This window comes from Grampus griseus, assembly GCF_964374135.1.
Source record: "Grampus griseus genome assembly, chromosome: 20".
In the NCBI taxonomy this organism is placed as follows: domain Eukaryota; kingdom Metazoa; phylum Chordata; class Mammalia; order Artiodactyla; family Delphinidae; genus Grampus; species Grampus griseus.
The window spans coordinates 7,535,768-7,555,047 of record NC_139014.1 but is presented as its reverse complement, the minus strand read 5'-3'; the positions used below and the strand labels follow the sequence as shown (position 1 = coordinate 7,555,047).

Genomic DNA, 19,280 nt, shown 5'->3' with positions numbered 1-19,280 from the left:
GAAGTCTAAAATGGGTTTATAGGGCTGTATTCCTTTTGGAAGCTCTAGGAGAGAATCCATTTCCAGTATTCCAGAGAGTGCATTTTCCTGCATTTCTTGCCTGTTGTCCCTTCCTCCATCTTCAAAGCCAGCAGCATAGCATCTTCTCTCCTGTCTGTCCTCTGCTTCAGTCCCAGTATCTTCTCTATGTTGTTGACCCTACTGCCTCCCTCTTATAAGGAGTCTATGTTTGTGTTGGCCCCCCCTGGATAATCCAGGCTAATTAAGAGATTCTTAGCTTCATCACATCTGTAAGGTCTCTTGCCACGTAAGGTAACATCTTCACAGGTTCCTGTTAGGATGTGAACATCTTTAGAGGCCATTATTCAGCCAGCCACAAAGACAAGAGCTAACAGCACAAGGCATAGAACTTGGGTCTAAGACACAGGTCTTAAAATGGAACCGAGGACCACGGACTGTCTGCCTTAATGCTTTGGGTCTGGACACTGGACGCAGTGGACAGGAAGCCTTACTGGCCATTACTCTGAATCCTCTTATTCAAGTCTGGTTTTTAGATGCCAGTGGCAACTGAGTGACCCTGTCATTCTAGAATATATGCAGTAGATCTCTGATATTTGAAGACCCTTAACTTACTAGAGTCTGTGCCTGTATTCCAGGGCACTTGGGGGAACCACACCATTAAATGAGGTGGTCAACCTAGAGGGGTGGGATAGGGAGGGTGGGAGGGAGGGAGATGCAAGAGGGAGGGGATATGGGGATATATGTGTATGTACAGCTGATTCACTTTGTAATACAGCAGAAACTAACACACCATTGTAAAACAGTTATACTCCAATAAAGATGTTAAGAAAAAAAAAAAAAATCGAGGTGGTCAGAGCCAAGGATAGGATCAGCCATTTTATCCTTACCTTTTCACTGTCTGCAGAAACAGAGAGATTATATCCTTGACGGGGAATCGGGGAAGGTATCTAATCTTCAGTACCTGCACAGGTAAGGGTTGTGATGTTTTGACTTTTTAACGTTGTATGATGTATCTTTGGAACAAAAGAGTATATATAATGTTTATGTACATTATAATTTATTGATACATACTAAAATCTGAATGCATCTGTTCGCATTTTATTATATGAGTTTTGAATTTGTGTATTATTCTAATATACTTATAATTTAAAATTTTTATACAGTGTAAGAACTAGAATACAGCCAATAATTTTGAAGCTCCTTGTGGCCCCACCCTTGCTGATTCCTCCCCCTCTTCTGGAGCTAACCACTGTCCTTCCCATGCCAAGCTCCTAGAGTGACTCTCTGCTGTGTTCTGAATGTTTTACATTGTCCCTTTTATATTTGAGTTCAGTTTCAACTCAAGTTTAATTCCACCTGGAGTTTATTTTTGAGTGAGGTAAGGATCTATTTCACCTTTTTCCATGAGGATAATGGATTATTCCAGTGTGTGATTTATTGACTGTTCTGTCCTTTCCCCACTGATCTGCAGGAATACATTCCATTTTCTCCTTGCGCGCTCTTTTTTTCTGGACTCTCTTCTGCTCTGCTGATTTATTTGTGTGTACTAACACAGCACAATGATTTACTATAACTTTATCATAAGTCTTGGTATCTGGTCGAGCAAGTTTTCCCCACTAGGTTTCTCCTCAGGCATATCTTGACTGTTTTTCTCCCTTTGCTCTTTCATATGCATTTTTAAATCACCTTGTCAAGTTTAAATTTTTTAAGAGGTGAATCATTTTGTTTCACAGAAGAAAGGAGGGAGAGTGACATTTTTCGAACTTCCTGGGGAGAAATAAAATTCCACTTCTCCTCAGATTCTCTTTCCATGTGACCTTGAAATTTTAATTTCTTAGTCACTGCTTATAAGTTTTTAGTGAACCTGGCTGTATTTTCAGTCATTCCCGTGCCCCCCGCCCCTCTTCTATAAAAAAAGCAAAACCATAAAAGCTCCTCTCCCTGCCTTAATCTCCATTCTTAGGGGACTTGGTGTTATGTGAATGTCAAATTGACTGCTAGATGACTCGGGTGCACAGAATATCAGCCAGAACGGCCCTTAGCCGTCTTCTGCTTCAACAACCTAAGGAGAAAGATGAGGCTCCAGGAGGTTAGGGGACATGTTGGTAGTTAACAGCCACAACAAGGCAGAGGCAGTTGATCAACTTCCTAACCTTGAAAAACCCAGAGAGTTTCAGCAGGGCTCAGGAAACTTTCAAATTGTGAAGCCCCTTGCCCTTGGATCCATTCTCCCACCTCCACATGTGGCTAGTGTCAGGATCGTAATCAGTTAGGATCGGAAACCAGCTTTGGGGTAAATTGAAGTCGAGAATCGGGTAGCTCTTGTATTTTAATAAAACTCTTGTATTTTAATAAAGATGTATCTGGACTCCTACTCTGAATAATAGTTACTTTGAGAGTTTGATTTTTCTACAGAGCTTTAGAAAAAACCATCTCATGACCTTTCCTCCCATTTCTCAGAAGCATCCACTTTTGGGAATTCCCTGATGGTCCAGTGGTTAAGACTCCGAGCGTCCACTGCAGGGGACGTGGGTTTGATCCTTGGTCGGGGAACTAAGATCCCACAATCTATGCAATGTGGCAAAAAAAAAAAAAAAAGGCAGCAGCAGCCACTTTTAATTCTTTTTTTTTTTTTTTTTAATATTTATTTGGTTGCGCTGGGTTCTAATTTCGGCAGGCGGGCTCCTTCGTTGTGGCACGCGAACTCTTAGTTGCAGCAAGCGTGTGGGATCTAGTTCCCTGACCAGGGATTGAACCCATCCCCCCTGCGTGGGGAGCATAGAGTCTTACTCACTGTGCCACCAGGGAAGTCCCTACTTTTAATTCTTTTAACAAATTCTTTTGGTATTTACCTCCGTGTCTCTAAATAACATGCGTTTTGTTGCTACTTGTTGATTTTTGGCTTTCAGCATTTCTTACCACTTTCCCCTACAGCCTTCTCTCACCGATTCTACTCCCACTCTTCACCCTGACCCCTCTTGACTTCCCATCTGACTCCTACACAGGCTTCCTCATTTCCAATGCCATTAAGTTAATTAATTAATTAATTATTTTGCCGCAACGCACAGCATGTGGGATTCTAGTTCCCCGACCAGGGATCAAATCCGTGCCCCCTGCAGTGGAAGTGCAGAGTCCTAACCACTGGACCATCAGGGAAGTCCCGATTTTAATTTCTAAGAGCTCATTTGTGTTCTTTGAATATTATTTTAAAACAGTGTCTCATTCTAACTTCACAACCACAAAGTCTTCACTTATCTTTCTGAAATTAATAATAGTTGTCTAAAGTTTTCTTCTCCCTACAAAGTTCGTTTCTTCCAAGTTGCCTTTTTTTCCCTTCTCAGTCTTGGCCCCTCCTGTCTTATTAGAGGTTTTCCTTAAGTGTCTGGTGATCCTTGTTCATCCACTCCTATTAATGACTGTGTCTTGTCTGTTGGGAGCTCTTGCATGGAGCTCCTCAGCTGTGGTTTCACTGTAGGTGCTCTGGGTCTGCGCTTTCACTGAGGACCCTGACTCCAGAATCTTGAAGGGTTTTTTATCTTGGGCTGGTCAGATCCTCAGCATATATCAGGCTGTTCTTATTCTGGAAGCCGAGTAGGAGAAGAATGCTAGGAGGTCAGCCCTCAGAACTTGACAGTCTCTTAACCCCCCTGGTTCATTGTGGAGCCCCTGACCTCAGCTGTGCCTGTATCCCCTGTCCCCAGGCCTCTTTTATATCCTCCCTCTCCCAGGATGCCTCCAGCCTCTGCCACAGTAAGATGGGGATCTAGAGGCCTGAACACTTCTTAAGTAGACTTAACTAGTTACCGTGTTTTTAATCGCCAAATATTAAAGGACTTTCCAGATGGTACAGTTAAAATAAGCAGGCATCACGCATAGTCTCCGGTATATACACACATTTAATATGCATAATCCTCCAAAGAGAATGTCCCTCAGTATTTTCTGAGAAGCGAAGGTCATCAGCGGAGCAGGAGCAGCTGCCGTGCATGTGTGCTGTCCTTGTAGTGTGGGCCAGGCGGGTAACCGGTCCTTGTTCCAGGAACTAGCTTGCCATCCATTAGTCATCTTAAGGACCAGCAGTGTCCTCTGAAATTAGTAGCTCTCTGGCTCTTTAATAAAGATACAGAGAGGGGCTTCCCTGGTGGCGCAGTGGTTGAGAGTCCGCCAGCCGATGCAGGGGACACGGGTTCGTGCCCTGGTCCGGGAAGATCCCACATGCCGCAGAGCGGCTGGGCCCGTGAGCCATGGCCGCTGAGCCTGCGCGTCCGGAGCCTGTGCTCCGCAACGGGAGAGACCGCAACAGTGAGAGGCCCGCGTACCACAAAAATAAAAAAAAATTAAAAAAATAAAGATATGGAGGATATAATTCAAGCTAAAATCAGATTTTGTCATAAGGTTTCATTACTGGTCCCCTGCAGTTAGCCACTGAACAGCAGCCAGAATTGAAGGCCCTTGGAGTTTGAGGCCCAGGCCTGACAGCCCTGCGATATGACACCCCCTCACCCCCATAATCCCCTAGGGCAGTCCCAGCTTGTGGTCCAGTGCTCTTCTCGAACGTCAGCTTCCCTCATCATAACCTGAGCTGACATGTGGTCCATTCCAGCTACCTGACTTACATCAAGCTGTCAACAGCAATCAAGCGGAACGAGAACATGGCTAAAGGCCTGCAGAAGGCGGTGCTGCAGCAGCAGCCGGAGGACGACAGCAAGCGCTCCCCCCGGCCCCAGGACCTGATCCGGCTCTATGACATCATTCTTCAGGTGACCCTGGAGGGCTGGGAGTGCAAGAGCCTGTCCTGTGTTTGTGTTGGACACAAATGACTGAGCTTTGCATAGCGAAAGGGCTGTGACAGCCAGGAGCTGTTAGTGTCTCGATAAAAGACAGAGGTCTTGGGCTTCCCTCGTGGCTCAGTGGTTGAGAGTCCGCCTGCCGATGCAGGGGACACGGGTTCGTGCCCTGGTCCGGGAAGATCCCACATGCCGCGGAGCAGCTGGGCCCGTGAGCCATGGCTGCTGAGCCTGCGCGTCCGGAGCCTGTGCTCCGCAACGGGAGAGGCTACAACAGTGAGAGGCCCACGTACCGCAAAAAAAAAAAAAAAAGACAGAGGTCTTGTTTTCATGCCATTTCAGCCATCCGTGAGCCCAATATTCAGACGTGTTGGTGTGTAAACACTTGTAAACCACAGGTATTCACTGAGCACTTCCCCTGTGCAGGGTGGTCTCCCGCATGCTGTGGAGCGTCCTGGGACCTGAGGCCACTCTGCCTCGACCCAATGGGAGCTCACCAGTGAGTAAGGTTGTGAGACCCCTGCACATCTGCACTTATTCGTGTAGATGCCACAGTAGTGGGCTGTCTGAAATGAGAGTTCAGAGCCGGAGAAATCCCCTCTAGCTGAGAGGGTCCTAGAAGTCTCTGAAAGAGGTGGAGTGTGACTGGGAGAGAAAGGACACGTGGGCTTTCAGTGTCAGAGAGGAGGGTGGAGGTGACACCAGATGTGGCTGCTGCTGAGTCACGCGTCACAGACTTTTTCCCGTTACTTGAAGCCTAGACTCTTCCGTTTTGCCCATGTCTATTCTCACAAGTCTTCTGTCAGACGATCAGTGCGAGGTCTCCTCTTCATGAGTTTTCTTGTTGCATCTGTTGTGCAGAATCTGGTGGAATTGCTCCAGCTTCCTGGCTTAGAGGAGGACAGAGCCTTCCAGAAAGAGATAGGCCTTAAAACTCTGGTCTACAAGGCTTACAGGTAAGTTCCTGTGGGACAGACAGGGCTCCCCTCTACCATCCCGTGGTTCTAGAAGCCTTGGGAGTATGTCCCTGGAAGGTTGGGTATGTGATCAGAGAGCAGTTAGCCCAGCGTGTCCAAGGGAAGTTTCAGGTTGTGGCTGGGAGTTTCCAGTGCAGTTTTGCTCTTTGGAAAGGTTGGGGGAGCTGGAAAGCACATACATTACCTGTCTTCTCCCTTCCCTTTCCTCCCTCCTCCCAGTGGAAAAGGGATAAGTGTTGGAAAAAGCGTCAATTAGCAGAACTAGAACAGCTGATTCAGGGAAACTGAACTGAGTTGGGAGAAAGCTCAGCGTCTCAGTTTCTTACATGCACCGTGCTATTTGTAACTTGGGAGTGGACTGTGTAGCAACATGGGGTCTAGACAGAATGGCTCAGTAGAGCCCTGAGTGCTTTTGCCCTTCCTTTTCTGGCCTGCATGCCCCTGCGCTCTCTGGCTCCTGTCAAAGGCCAGCAGCGCTCAGGCTCTGTTGATCCCAGCAGAGTAATTTCTGTTAGGAAGAGGTTTGTTTCTTTGGATTTGGTTTTTGAAAGACATGAGCAGAGGTGAATGGTTGCGACCTAGATGTGTGGGCAGTTGTGGGTGGGATTTATATCTGGGCAGCATCCCACCTTCCTACCTGTCTCCAGCTTCCTCCCTGTGCCTTTTGGGAATTGCCTCTTTTTTGCAGAGTCAACAGTAAGTAAAAGACAGTGGGTCAGCTTTGGACCTACCCTTGTCGGCTCCAATTTCGGGGACAAGTCTGCAGGTTAGGCTGGCAAACTGGAACAGTGAGAACGGTGGGATCTCCCATCCCAGGCAGTGCGCCTGAGGTTAAGAAACTTTACAATTTATTTAGCCTAAACAGCAAGGAAAGCCTTGATCTTGGGTGATTTTTGCTTAAGAACACTGTGGCTCTTTCATTCCCCATCAGGTGTTTCTTCATCGCTCAGTCCTATGTGCTGGTGAAGAAGTGGAGTGAAGCCCTCGTCCTGTACGACAGGGTCCTGAAGTACGCAGATGAGGTGAATTCTGATGCCGGAGCCTTCAAGAGCAGCCTGAAGGTGAGCTGTTGTTCTCTCCTGTTTTCCAAGCCCTGAGCACTTTTGCTGTGAGGCTGCCGCGCCTTCCCAGACTGGTCCTGCCTGGTCAGCCATGGCATGTGGTACATCCCTGAGTGCCCAGGAGCTGCGGAGTGCAACCCATGGCAGCATTCCAGGCCCGAAGAGGACTCGGGTACTAAGAGGGACAGCCTTCCTCTGGTTAAAACAACCCTGAAATACTATTCTCAGACTCGGCTACATGTTGGAATTGCCTGGGAAGATTTTTAAAAGGTGGATGTCCAGATTCCACCCTCAGAGATATTGGTTCTAATTGGTGTGGGATCTGGTATGAGCATTGGGATCTTTTAAGCCCCTCAGTTATTCTAATGTGTAGCCAAGTTGAAAACCACTGGTGAAGCCTTTCCACACAATGTGTGCCTGGACCAGCAGGAGCAGCATTTGGGAGTTTGCTAGAAATACAGGTTCTCAGTTCCCCACCCCAGGCCTGCTGAGTCAAAAGCGCGTTTTGGCAAGACCCCCAGGTGACTTGGGTGAGACCCGCAGGTGACTTGGGTAAGACCCGCAGGTGACTTGGGTGAGACCCCCAGGTGACTTGGGCGAGACCCCCAGGTGACTTGGGCGAGACCCGCAGGTGACTTGGGCGAGACCCCCAGGTGACTTGGGCGAGACCCCCAGGTGACTTGGGTAAGACCCCCAGGTGACTTGCGTAAGACCCACAGGTGACTCGGGTAAGACCCCCAGGTGACTTGGGTAAGACCCCCAGGTGACTTGGGTAAGACCCGCAGGTGACTTGGGTGTACATCAAAGCTTACATGCTGATCTGGTTTGATGTAGTGATTGTTGACTGGCAGCTAGCTTTTTAAGCTTGTGGACTGCTGTGAGGTTATAGATTCTTAAAGCACTGGTCCAAGGAATCCATGTATATTTTATAAGTAGAGACTGTTTAGAAAAGCGGGCTAGGGTCACTGTTCCTAACATTGTCACAGCCAGTGTGAGAGGGGCTGCTGGTGGGGCACTTGTTTCTGCTTGGAACAGCCCTGGGCTCAGGGGTGGAGGAGAACTCTGGTTTCTGCCTTCGGAGAGCTTGTGGTTTTGCTGCAGCCGTGGGACTTGCATAGTACCCACCTATGAATACAGAAGAAGATAGAGGGCGAGGGCAGAGAAATAGGAAGGAGTACGTGGGAGGCGGCTGTGGGCAGAGGGTGGGCTGGCGAGTGTAGCAGTGTCATCTGGTAGGGTGTCATTGGAATGTGGAGACAAACCAGTGCGGATGGCTTATCTCCGGAGAGAAGTAAGAGGCATTTTACAAAAGCCCATCTGACCTAATGTGACGGCTGATTTCAGGGGAAAGTGTTAGGGAACAGAGGCGTAGGGGATTCAGCAGTATCCAGACCTAGTCAGATCTTTCCCAATTTGCCGAGTAAGAGGCTGAGGCAAGAGAATGGCATTGCCCTTGTAGAAGGGGTCAGTGGGTAGGGGCTTAGGCCCTGGAGCCAGCCGTCCTAGTTCTGAAGCCCCGCCCTACTGCCACTGGGAATGTGACTGGACACGTTCTTTGGCCCCTCTGTGCTTTAGTCTTCTCATCTGTAAAATGCAAGTACAGACTGTCTCAGGGTTATGGCGAAGATGAAATGAACAGTTCTGTGAACTCCTTAGAGCAGTGCCTGGCACATACTGCATTTAGTGTATGATTAACTTCTTAGTATTATCCTTGGTGTCATTGTTATTTCCAGGCAGTATTACTTAAGCCATGGCATAGATTCCTCCCTTTGAAACAGGCTGGTTTTTGTGTGTTGTTTCTTTTAATAGGGAGACCATTTTAAAAAGTCTAAAATTCATGAAAATACCAGTGGGGTCACTTAGCTCAGGTTAGTGTGGTGCGCTTCTCTGGCCTGACTCCAGCTCACGAGTCCCCGTTTTCCACATTGTTACAGGACCTGCCTGACGTGCAAGAGCTCATCACGCAAGTGAGGTCGGAAAAGTGCTCTCTGCAGGCGGCCGCGATCCTGGGTGAGCCGCCTGCCTGTTCTCTGCGGCCTGTCTTCTCAGACTCCCCTTCACTGCTGCTCCTCTTCTCTCCCACCCCCTATGCCACTGTTTTAAGATTGAAAGGGCCTGTTTGGGTTAATCTGTAAGTAGTTTTTTCCTGCCATTCCTTCTGCCCCGTTGAGGCATTAGGTTCAATTCTTCATGTGGAAGAATTTAGAGGAACGCTGTTGTGCTGTCCGTTCTGCCTATCCGTGTCTCTTGCATTCAAGGTGCTTGCTTCGCTGGGCTGACCACATTGGTTCTGGGGTTAGTTGTCTGTTATCTGCACTGCTTCTCTCTGAGTTTGGACTCAGGAGGGAGAGGGCTAACTCCCCACAGATCCGCTACTTTTGCTGTTAGGATTTAGAACCCAGACGTGTGATAGGTGTCCATTCGTGACTATAGTGTGTTATAAGTCCCTGTTCTTACTGAATCCTGTGAAACTTTCAGATACAAATGATTCCCACCAAACAGAGACCTCTTTTCAAGTCAAGGACAATAAGGTGAGTCTGGGCTGTGGCTTTTGAGGAATAAAAAGGATTCATAACTTATTAGGAATGTGTACTCATTTGTAGAACGAGGACCCTAGATCTCTAAGTGAGCACCCTACTTCCCTCCCTTCTTTTACTCAGGACCTGAAAGCTGCCTATGTGAGATTTGTCAGGTGTCATCTAGATAGTCCCAAATGGAGTTAGGAACCTGCTGTGTGCCCTGGCTACGAGCTCTGACTCGGACATCGGACAGGCTTACACCTCAGTCCCAGCCCACCTCTCCCAACCTCTCTAGATTTCAGTGACTCTCAATTATAAAACGAGGACATGATAGCCCCTCATAGGAGGTTTGTGGGGATCGAGTGAGATAGCACATATGAGCTCTGAACTGGGTGCTCGGCCCATAGTGAATGTTCCACCAGTGGGCTGTGATTAACATCTGGGTTCCTGCTTTTGGTTTGACTTCCAGCCCCTGGTCGAACGGTTTGAGACATTCTGCCTGGACCCTTCCCTCGTCACCAAGCAAGCCAACCTCGTGCACTTCCCGCCGGGATTCCAGCCCATCCCATGCAAGCCTTTGTTCTTTGACCTGGCCCTCAACCATGTGGCTTTCCCACCTCTTGAGGACAAGTTGGAGCAGAAGACCAAGAGTGGCCTCACTGGATATATCAAGGGCATCTTTGGATTCAGGAGCTAACCAGGCTTTTCCTTGGGGGCAGGGGGAGATTCTGACTCTTAATCTGTATTGTGAGAAAACCCCAGCAGCTTCCATGATATTAAATCCAGGTCTGCATTGGCCCAGGGCAGAAGTTTAACATCCTCAACCCTGCATTCCTATGTCTTGTGTGTTTGTACACTTCCATTCTTAACCAGGGTGCTAGAAGGGCACCCTGTTGTCTTCTGATAAATATGTGTGGGGTCCTGTGTCTGTCCCCTGCAGGAGGGGCCCCTGCCATCTGGTCTCATGTGAGCCTTTGGTCAGTAATGTGGTCGTGGGGGTCCACACCAGGCACAGATTGGGGCTGGGAATGTTCTGTCGTGTTTCTTCAGTCCCATGGATTTGAAATGAACTCATTCTTGCTGTGAGCATCCAGAATCCCTTGAAGAGTTTGTCCGTGACTAGGAAGCGTTGGCAGCCTTACTCCCCTTCACCTCCCAGTGAAAGTTAAGAAGTTTCAGAACAAGCAAAGCTCTATTTTTAGAAGAAATATGTTACGCTCAGAAATAATGAAAACAAATCTTATATTAAAAGGCGAAGATGCTGGACACTGTGCCCGTTCTTTGCACATCCTCATTCACGTCTGGGCCCAGCTCTCTCCTCGGGAACCTTGTTGCGAGATCCTGTCATCACGTGGATCCTGACTTCCTGGCAACGTGGGTGTGTCCGATGCCTGATAAGAGCGATAGAGGCACTGTTTCTGAAGAGTTCCCAACCTGCAGTTTTTAGATGCCATTGTATTTTCATCACTTCCCTTCCTTACCCTTTATTTTTTCTTCGTCACTCATTTTTATTTCTATTATAGCATCAATAATAGGAGTCAAAAAAGTAATGTCAGAAAGCAAGGAATAAAAGTGACTTAAACATGAGATGCATGAAACCCTCTGTGGGCTCAGAGGTGCCTCTGTTTTCCCAGTGAGCTACAGAGGAAATCGCCAGAAGTTAGGAGAGGGTGGTGGGAAGACAGATCAGATGTGTCTCTTAGACTTGAGCGTTGGCAGGGGCTTTCAAGATGCTCAGAGATAAGAACTCTTCCCCCCCCCAGCATTTGACTTGGGTCAGAGAGTCTCAGGAAGCTGATCTTTTAAAATTTTAATTGAAAGTTTTATCATTTCATCATCTGTGCCATGCAATTTAGGGGTATCTTTCTTTTCCTCTCTCCCTACCTCCTTCTGAGGGTACAGCACAGATGATCTTAGGTTGAGGTCCTGGATTTTGGTCCTGAAGGCCCGGTCAGTGTTCCTAATGGGCTGGGGGAGCGCCGGGGCCCTTCGTTCTCTTCCTCACCCTCGTCCCGCTCTCCAGTGCGCTTGGCAGCACCGGGGCTGTGGTCCAAGGTTCTTCATCTCCCTCGCCTCATTCTCACGCTGACCTGGGCTGCAGCCGCAGCTGGGATGTCCTCCAGCGTCAGGAAGCCAGTTTGAGGCCCCACTGTGCAGGCGGTCCTCCAGTCTGCTTGTGCCAGTGTCTGTGGCGCTGTAGGGGTGTGGCCGGGGCTGGAGAAGCTCCGTCTGTCCTCATCTGGGAAGATGTCCCTTTGTCTTGCTCACAGTAAGTCCTTCCAGCCCTTCCTACTCTCTTTAGAGTGCCGGCATATGGGGGCGGGGGGAGCCAGAATCCCGAGTCGATCATTTTGACTGAAGATTTTCTAAGCTTTCTCTTTCTCATGAAAAAGAAACACACCAGAAGTTCCCCTCCACCTGGTGTCCCTGCTGGCTGCTCTGAGTAGCAGTGACTGTCGTCAGCCAGTGAGGCCGTGACAAGACGTGATTAGTATCAAAACGCGTATTTACCTAAGAAGAAGACCTGGCAGGGCCGAGGTCTCACTTAGCTCACACATCTCTTCACCTGGAATCCCCAGTCGTTGAACAGGCTGTGTTATGGGGGACAGGACGCCGGAAGCAGGACCCCATCCTGTCCTCAGGCCTGGGAAGCGGCTATTGCAGCTCATGGGAACGGGTTCAGAGTCAGGCCCAGGGAGCAGCACTTTTCGCTGGATGGGTTTGCAGAGGCCGCCCGGCGCTTCCTTCCTGGGGAGCGGAGGGCGGGGAGGTCTGCCGGCGTGAGGAGGGGTTGTGAACAGTCAGTCGCTTTGCTTTGGGTGGGTCCTGCTGTTCTGGCTCTCGTCCCTCCCACAGGATGGGATGTAGCGCGGTCAGCAGGATTTGACCCTGGAAGAGTCTTCTGTCTCCCCAGATCCAGAGAGGAGGAGGGCAAGCTCAATTGAGTCTACGTTTTTTAGAACATGCCTGAGCGCTGCTGTGTTAATGGTTTTTATCTTCTTACCTGTTGCGTGGTTAATCTGTAAGTAGTTGGTCTTGATCTGCAGAAACGTTAGAGTTCAAAGCTCCACGAGGTGAAAGCTCTGCGTACAGACTTAGAGAATGAATGCTGGGCCTTGGATGGGAGAGACATGACGTGGCCAAGTTCGTTACCCTTAACTCTGCTGGTTCTGTCGGAAAAAGCAACGTAAGGCAGTTGGAGCTGGACAGGCTCTCCACTGCTCATGGATATGCGTATGGCTTTTTCCTTTCCATATGCGTTGTTTCGCTGTACTCTCCAGTTTTCCTTTTTTTTTAAAGTCTTTATTGAATTTGTTACAATATTGCTTCTGTTTTATATTTTGTTTTTTTGGCCCTGAGGCATGTGGGATCTTGGCTCCTGGACCAGGGATCGAACCCACGCCCCCTGCATTGGAAAGCGAAGTCTTAACCACTGGACCGCCAGGGAAGTCCCCAGTTTTCCCTTTGACTAGATGAGAATTCTTGGATTCCCTGTTTGAAATGAAACAGTGCCAGGCTTCGTTCCATCCCTTTCCTCTGTTGGCAACCTGAGCCTTTCACCGTGGCCAGGAGGTGACAGCCTGTGGTGGCAGTGCACCTGTCCACCCACAGTGGCCCTGGCCCTTCGCCAGTCTTTCCTCCCACAGCTGAGGTGATGGCCTCCCCCTTCCCCCATCCAGGAGAGGACACGCGACTTCAGGAGCTCCGAGGTGGGCACTGCGCTCGCTCTGCCTGTTCACTGTCATCGCCGTGGCAATGCTGATCCTTCACACGCTCGGCATCAGTGTACACAAAAGCTAATCGACCGCGGATCTCTAAACATGTTGCCGTCTACAGCTTTGAGAAGCTTGGAACCTTCAGAGGTCTAGGAAAGTGTCCAAAGATAGCAAAAATATGTGTTGGTTCTAATTTTTTTTGTTTTGGAAGACACTTGTTGCTACAGAGGAGATGGAAACCAGATTTAGCTGTAAAGTTTATCGATGTTCCAAGCAAAGAGATAAATTGGAAACTGCCTGCATCCTGACAACGCCAACTGGAAGAATGGCCTGTGGTTCTGTGAGATGCTGGAGACACTGTGCACAGGTGGGAGGGCACGAATGACCAACACGGCCCCTCGCTGCCGGGGATCTGCCCTCCGTGTGAGCACCAAGTGTTCGTGAGCCGTATTGTTAGCTGGTACAAGTTAAAATATAACTTCAGCTCATGAATACTGATGGAACACTTATGAGAACCTTTTAATCAACCTTTCTGAGCTGCTCAGGTTTGGTTTTGTTGCTTTTGTTCTGGGGGCAGGATCCTGGTGGCTCTATCGAGTCTGTGTCACGCTGGGGCCGAGACCTGCAGAGCTCTGAGGCAGGGGGCACTGCTTTCCTCCCTCGGCCGCACCCACTGTGGTGATTTTAATTGTGTTGGAAAGGGGAGCCTTGCTACTCTCTGGTCCCTCTTTTCAGCAGATGGTTTTGTTCACCTCCGTTAGCTGCAACTATGTGTCCTCACGCTCAGTGTGCGGTTGAATGACCCCTTGGAAAAGAACCATGTTCTTTCTGTTCGGCTGAACTTTTCCCAGGGACCTTCCGGCAGGAGGCAGTGCAGTTACAACGGGCAGGTAACTGGTCCCTGAAAGCTGGTGACGTTCGTGAGCTCTCACTCATCTTGGAATGGAAGGAAGGTAGGGGTCATCCCCTGGAAGATGGGGTCATCTGGTTCTCTGCCATGCAGAGGGCTTGCTTAGTACCAATAGGCCCTTGACAAATGAATTTCCTTCCCTTTGCTCCCCCACGGGTGGAGCTGGCATTAGAACACCATGCTTCTCCCTCCACTGCTGCCTACAGGCCACCTTCACATCTGAGCCCTGTCCTGGCGCCTTGCAGAGGGAGCCCCTGCCTAGGTAGGACTGAACTCGTAGAACAGTCTCTTCTCCTAGCTGTAGCCATGCAGCCTGAGCCCAGGGTCCAGGCTGCTGTGCACTAAGCTGGTGGGGCCAGCGCAGCTGATAGGTGAGGAGAGCCTTCCGCTTATAGCTGGCCTCCTCCCTGCTCCTGGCAGGCCCCACTGTCTTCTTCCTCTTCCCTCCCCAGAGCCGAGTCCTGCTAGGTCTAAACAGTGTCATTAGGACAACAGGCTGAGTGTAATGAGCTGCTCTTGTGTGCTTTCCAATTTCCTGGCAACAAAGACTGATTAGGAAGGCCTACCCCCCAGCTATAAAGACTTATTCGTTCTTTCATTTTTTTGTTTGTTTTATAAATCTTTCTTCCACAGACCATTGAACGGGGTTTGGTGCAGCTGAACCCCTGCTGCTTCAGTACAGACAATGTAACTCTCTCCCAGCTGCTGTGCTGGGCTGTTGACCTTGTGAGGGACATGGCTAAGCCACCTCCATTAAACCTGAACTTCTCCACAATAGGGCTGCAGGTCCCCAGACCTGGCTATTAAAGGCTAGCCATTGTCTTCAGGGTGACAGGCCCAGAGCCATTGGGCAACTTGGGGAGACCTGGAGGCGCCACAGTGCCTGAGTGAGAGTGGGCGGGCTGCAGGCTTCTGGAATGCAGGCATGGCTTGTGCCAGCAGGCTGCTGCTATGGCCCAGAGGTGTGGGCTGTACCAGCACTGGTCCCACAGGTGAACTGGGGCCAACCACTGTTGCCCAAGGGTAGGGAAAGAGAACCACTCCTAGGGAGGGACAGATAGCCAAGACATCCTTGGCCTTGCCCTCCCAGCCAACTCGGGACCTGGGCTCTCCTGAGGTCCCCTCTGTGTTCTCCCTCTTGCCACCTAGTATGGGGAACCCTATTCTCACAATACGGGCAGGACTGGGTGGTTGGTTTGCTTGAGTTGCTTCCTTTAGACTCTCTCTATGAAAGGCCCAGAAGGAATAGCCAGCCCCGTTTTCTGCCCGCTCTGTTCTAGATGGGCAAGCCACGGTCTCCAGGCCAACCTTCAGTATTTCTTTTTATCCAGCTTGCTGGGCAGACTTGGCAGCCAAGAGAGCCTCCTCCAAACTGCCCAGTGGATTCCTGTGGCCACAGCCCCTTCCTCCCCCAGCACCTGTGGACAGAAGGAGGCCCATCCCCGAAGTCCCCACCCCACCAGCCCTTGTCCACTCCGCCCAGCCGGTGAAGGCACCTGGCTCCTCAGCCGGCCAGGGATGTGTAAGGCAAGAGAGGTTACCAGCTGGCTCAGCTCCAAGGGCCTGGTAGCAGAGCTTTTGTACAGACAGAGGGCAGTTTCCTGAGATGGCAAAGCTTGTCCTGATCAGGGAGCATATGGAAGCCTGACAGGTTACAGTTCCCAGGGCAAAGTAGGCAGTTGCCACCATCTGCTTCAGCAGGGAGGAGAATGCCCCTCCCTGCAGGACCCCATGAGCTGGAGGAGAGAGTGGGTACCTTAAGCCCTGGCACACTATCCAAGCTGCCACCCTGTTGCCTAGCTGCATGCATGCCTGGCAGCCTCAGAGCCGGGAGCTACACTGCTTTCAGCTCTGATCAGCCCTTCTGCTCCGGGCTCGGTCCCCACGAGCTGTGAGTGGCCCTCATCACGTGCCTGGAAGCGCCAGGCTGGGGCATGTGAATGAGCTGCCACAGTGCTGGAAGGAGGTTGGGGATCCGTGGATTTCAAACCTCTCAGTCCACAGGGCGGGTAGCAAGTCCAGGCAAGGGGAAGGCCTCATGGACGGGACAAGAATTCTGCCAGGTCCTGGGACTCCTTTCTGGTTCAAAAGGAGGAGGCCTGGGAAGGCTGAAACGGGTCACCCAGTCTGGCTTCTGGGTCAGAGCTGTCTGATGGAATTACAGTGTGAGCCAGAAATGCAAGCCTTATCTGTAATTTTAAATTTTCTAGTAGCCACATTAAATAAAAATAGCAACACCCGTTCCACCATGTGAGGAAAGTATGAGAATCCATGACCCTGAAGAGGGCCCTCACCCAACCATGCTGGTGCTCAGACCTCAGACGTCCCGCCTTCAGAACTGTAAGCCATAAACTTCTGCTGTTTATAAGCCAAAAAAACTTAAAAAGCAATAGATGAAATTCGTTTTTTAAAATACATTTCATTTAACACAATATATTGCAAAAGATCATTTGGACATGTAGTCAGTATAAAACATTATTGAGGTATTTTACATCCTTTTTTCATGCTAAGTCTTTGAAGTCCGCTGTGAATTTTATACTTGGAGCACATCTCAATTCAAACCGGCCACGTTTCAAGTGCTCAAGAGTGACAGGGGGTTGGGACAGTGCAGGTGGCCACAGAGGCTGGTGATTCCATCCTGGCCTTCTAAATGAACGACTTTTTTTTTCCTCAGATTTTTTTTTTTTTTTTTTTTGCGGTACGCGGGCCTCGCACTGTTGTGGCCTCTCCCGTTGCGGAGCACAGGCTCCGGACGCTCAGGCTCAGCGGCCATGGCTCACGGGCCCAGCCGCTCCGCGACATGTGGGATCCTCCCGGACCGGGGCACGAACCCGCGTCCCCTGCATCGGCAGGCGGACTCTCAACCATTGCGCCACCAGGGAAGCCCCTTCCCTCAGATATTTAAAACCCTACATCTTTCTTTGTCCCTATCCTTCCTCCTGTGCCTTCGTCTTGGGGGGCCAGGGTTACTGCTATCTGAATAGGAGCACCCTGCAATGACAGCCAGCTCAGAGACCTGGGTGTTCATGCCTATGGCACGTCAGCCCTGTCTGGGAGCTGGAGTCTGATTCGATTTGGCTTTAGACAGGCCAGGAATTCAGCCCTTGTTTTTCTTGCAGTGAATCAGTTCGTCTCTGGGGCGGATGAGGGCCCCCTATGGTACTCACTTATTTCCAGGGGAGCTTCTGCAGGCAGAAGGCAAAGCTCAAACGTTCCAGATCTCAGTCTCACTGCCTGCCCTCCACCTGGGGGCCACAGCCCAGTGGGGCCTCCCCTGGCTGCTCCCATTCCTGGGGCTGGAGTCTGGACATTTTCCCCCCTGGGACCTCCGCCTCCAATGACCACCCCCTCCCAAGAAAGGCCTGGAGTTCTCGGGGAGACAGGACAGTGGACTGAGGGCTGCTGTCTCCTGTCTTGGCTCTCCTGGGATATTGCTATCACTTGCCCAATCTCAAAGATAAGAACATGAGCTGACTCTTGGGTTTGATATGAGAGGCCAGCCGTTAGGGCTGGTGGCTGAATCCGGTAGTCATTTCAACAAATGGGCCCCTTTCTGAGAACAGTAAATGGCAGGCATGCAGCTAGTGGTTAGAAGACAATTGTCACCCAGGAGTAACGGGGAGAGGGGCTGGGGCAGAGGGTGAGTGGCCTCTGGGCCAGGCTTCCTTATCTGGCTCCATCTCACCATCACACTCATCTGGGAGAAGAACAGCTGGAAACCACTACATCCCTGTTGCTACTTGTTGCGTCAAGGCCTCCTGCTGCCCTCCCCACCGCCACTACCACTGTTAGCCCCACCCCCTCCAGGATAGATGGTGACTCCTGTGTCCCTTCTCCAGGGCCAAATTCAATGGGTTGTTCATGAGATGCAGCCAAAAGGGACTCGGGCCTTTTCTGCCCTAGGGGGCACGTGGCCAGTCTCAGACCTCTGTCCCTGATCTCCCTAGTGGGCTGGGACCCTTACCTCTTCTCCGGTTGTTTTCTGTCCTCAGCTGGGCCTGCCAGGATGTCCCAGTGCTCCAAACCCAGCCTGTCTGCATCCCTCCCCCTTTGTTCCCCCTCAAACCCTCCTTCCACCGAAACTGTAATGGTTCCAGGGAATGACTCTAGATCTGTAGAAGGGACTTGAGCTGGGGCAGTGAAATGAGTACCTGGAAATGGAGGAACCCACACCTGTCTTGAAGATCCTGGGGGCCACCCCAGGAGAAGGCAGCTACCAAGATGACCTCCCTGGCCCTCAATGTGAGGGAAAGACCAGTAAACTGGCACTGCTGTTAGACACTCCATCTGACTCCAGCAAAGCCACCAGGGGCCACTTCTCGGGAGAGAGGAGAGGCAGGTAGGAAACCCAAGTACAGTGGGTTCCCAGGAGGCTCCTGCAGACCCTGGGCTCAGCAGCCCCTGAAGGCTAGTGCTGGGGGCCCTTGGGGGGAGGGGCCAGGAGGAGTCCCGGCCCCGCTGGCGCTGTTCTGAAGCTTCCGAGGATCCCAGCAATGCGCATCTGACTGTACCTGGACCCGGAGCCGTGGACAGCTGGGATAACCAGCCCACCAGGAAAAGCGCGCTGCAGGACTGTGGGCTGGTGCTCTGGGGAGCCGGCTGGGTGGTGTCCACTTTTAAAATGTACTTCGTGCCAGTTGCCAGGGGTGAATGCCCCCTAGCTGCCCCATCATGTCGGTGGAGGACGTGGAACAGAGACCTGGACGCCCTGGTGGTGAGCAGAGAGCCCGGGGCCTCCACCCACCCTGAGCTGGCAGGGAGCAGCCCCCCACCCACCCCCGGCAGGCTGCGAGCCGTGGGCAGGTTGGAGGTGTTTATTAACCTGGAGCCCAAGCTCTGAGGTCGCTTGGGTCCCTGAGCCTGCGCGTGCATATGCACGCACGTCTGTCTGGAGCCCTGTCCCTCCTGGGCCCCGCGATTTCCGCATCTGGGTGTGATCTCTGCCGACTCCCCTGGCTCTGGGCGTGTGAGTGTAACAAGTCCAAACCTCCTCTGAGAGTCGGGGAGGCTCGGGCGCCCCACCCTCTGGGCTGTGCCCTTTCCTCCCAAACTGGTTGTGCAGGAGCAGGCGTGAGTGGGGTGTGGGCAAGCGTGGGTGCATGCGCACAGCCCCGGCCACTGGCCTGCCTCACCTGCAGGGAGAGGCCGCACAAAAACCGCCTGCCCAGTGCCCGGCCGCCCCACCTCGCCAGAGCCCAGCTGAGCAGCCAGCGAGGACTCACACCTGCTGCCTGCCACCCGCCTGCCATCACCGGCCAAGCCCAGCCCGAACCCGCACCTTCCTTCACGACC

General features: G+C 51.1%; 1 protein-coding gene across 1 annotated transcript in view; it reads left to right on the top strand.

Moving 5' to 3' along the window:
- SRP68 (signal recognition particle 68) overlaps window positions 1-11,789 on the top strand; it is a 30,915-nt gene extending 19,126 nt beyond the window's left edge. Inside the window, exons 10-16 of the mRNA XM_082679352.1 lie at window positions 926-990; window positions 4,622-4,778; window positions 5,667-5,761; window positions 6,714-6,843; window positions 8,778-8,853; window positions 9,322-9,374; window positions 9,832-11,789. Coding sequence (XP_082535478.1) covers window positions 926-990; window positions 4,622-4,778; window positions 5,667-5,761; window positions 6,714-6,843; window positions 8,778-8,853; window positions 9,322-9,374; window positions 9,832-10,059 — 804 coding nt within the window. The 3' untranslated portion in view covers window positions 10,060-11,789. The remainder of the gene's footprint in view (window positions 1-925; window positions 991-4,621; window positions 4,779-5,666; window positions 5,762-6,713; window positions 6,844-8,777; window positions 8,854-9,321; window positions 9,375-9,831) is intronic.
- Window positions 11,790-19,280: the final 7,491 nt, after the last annotated feature.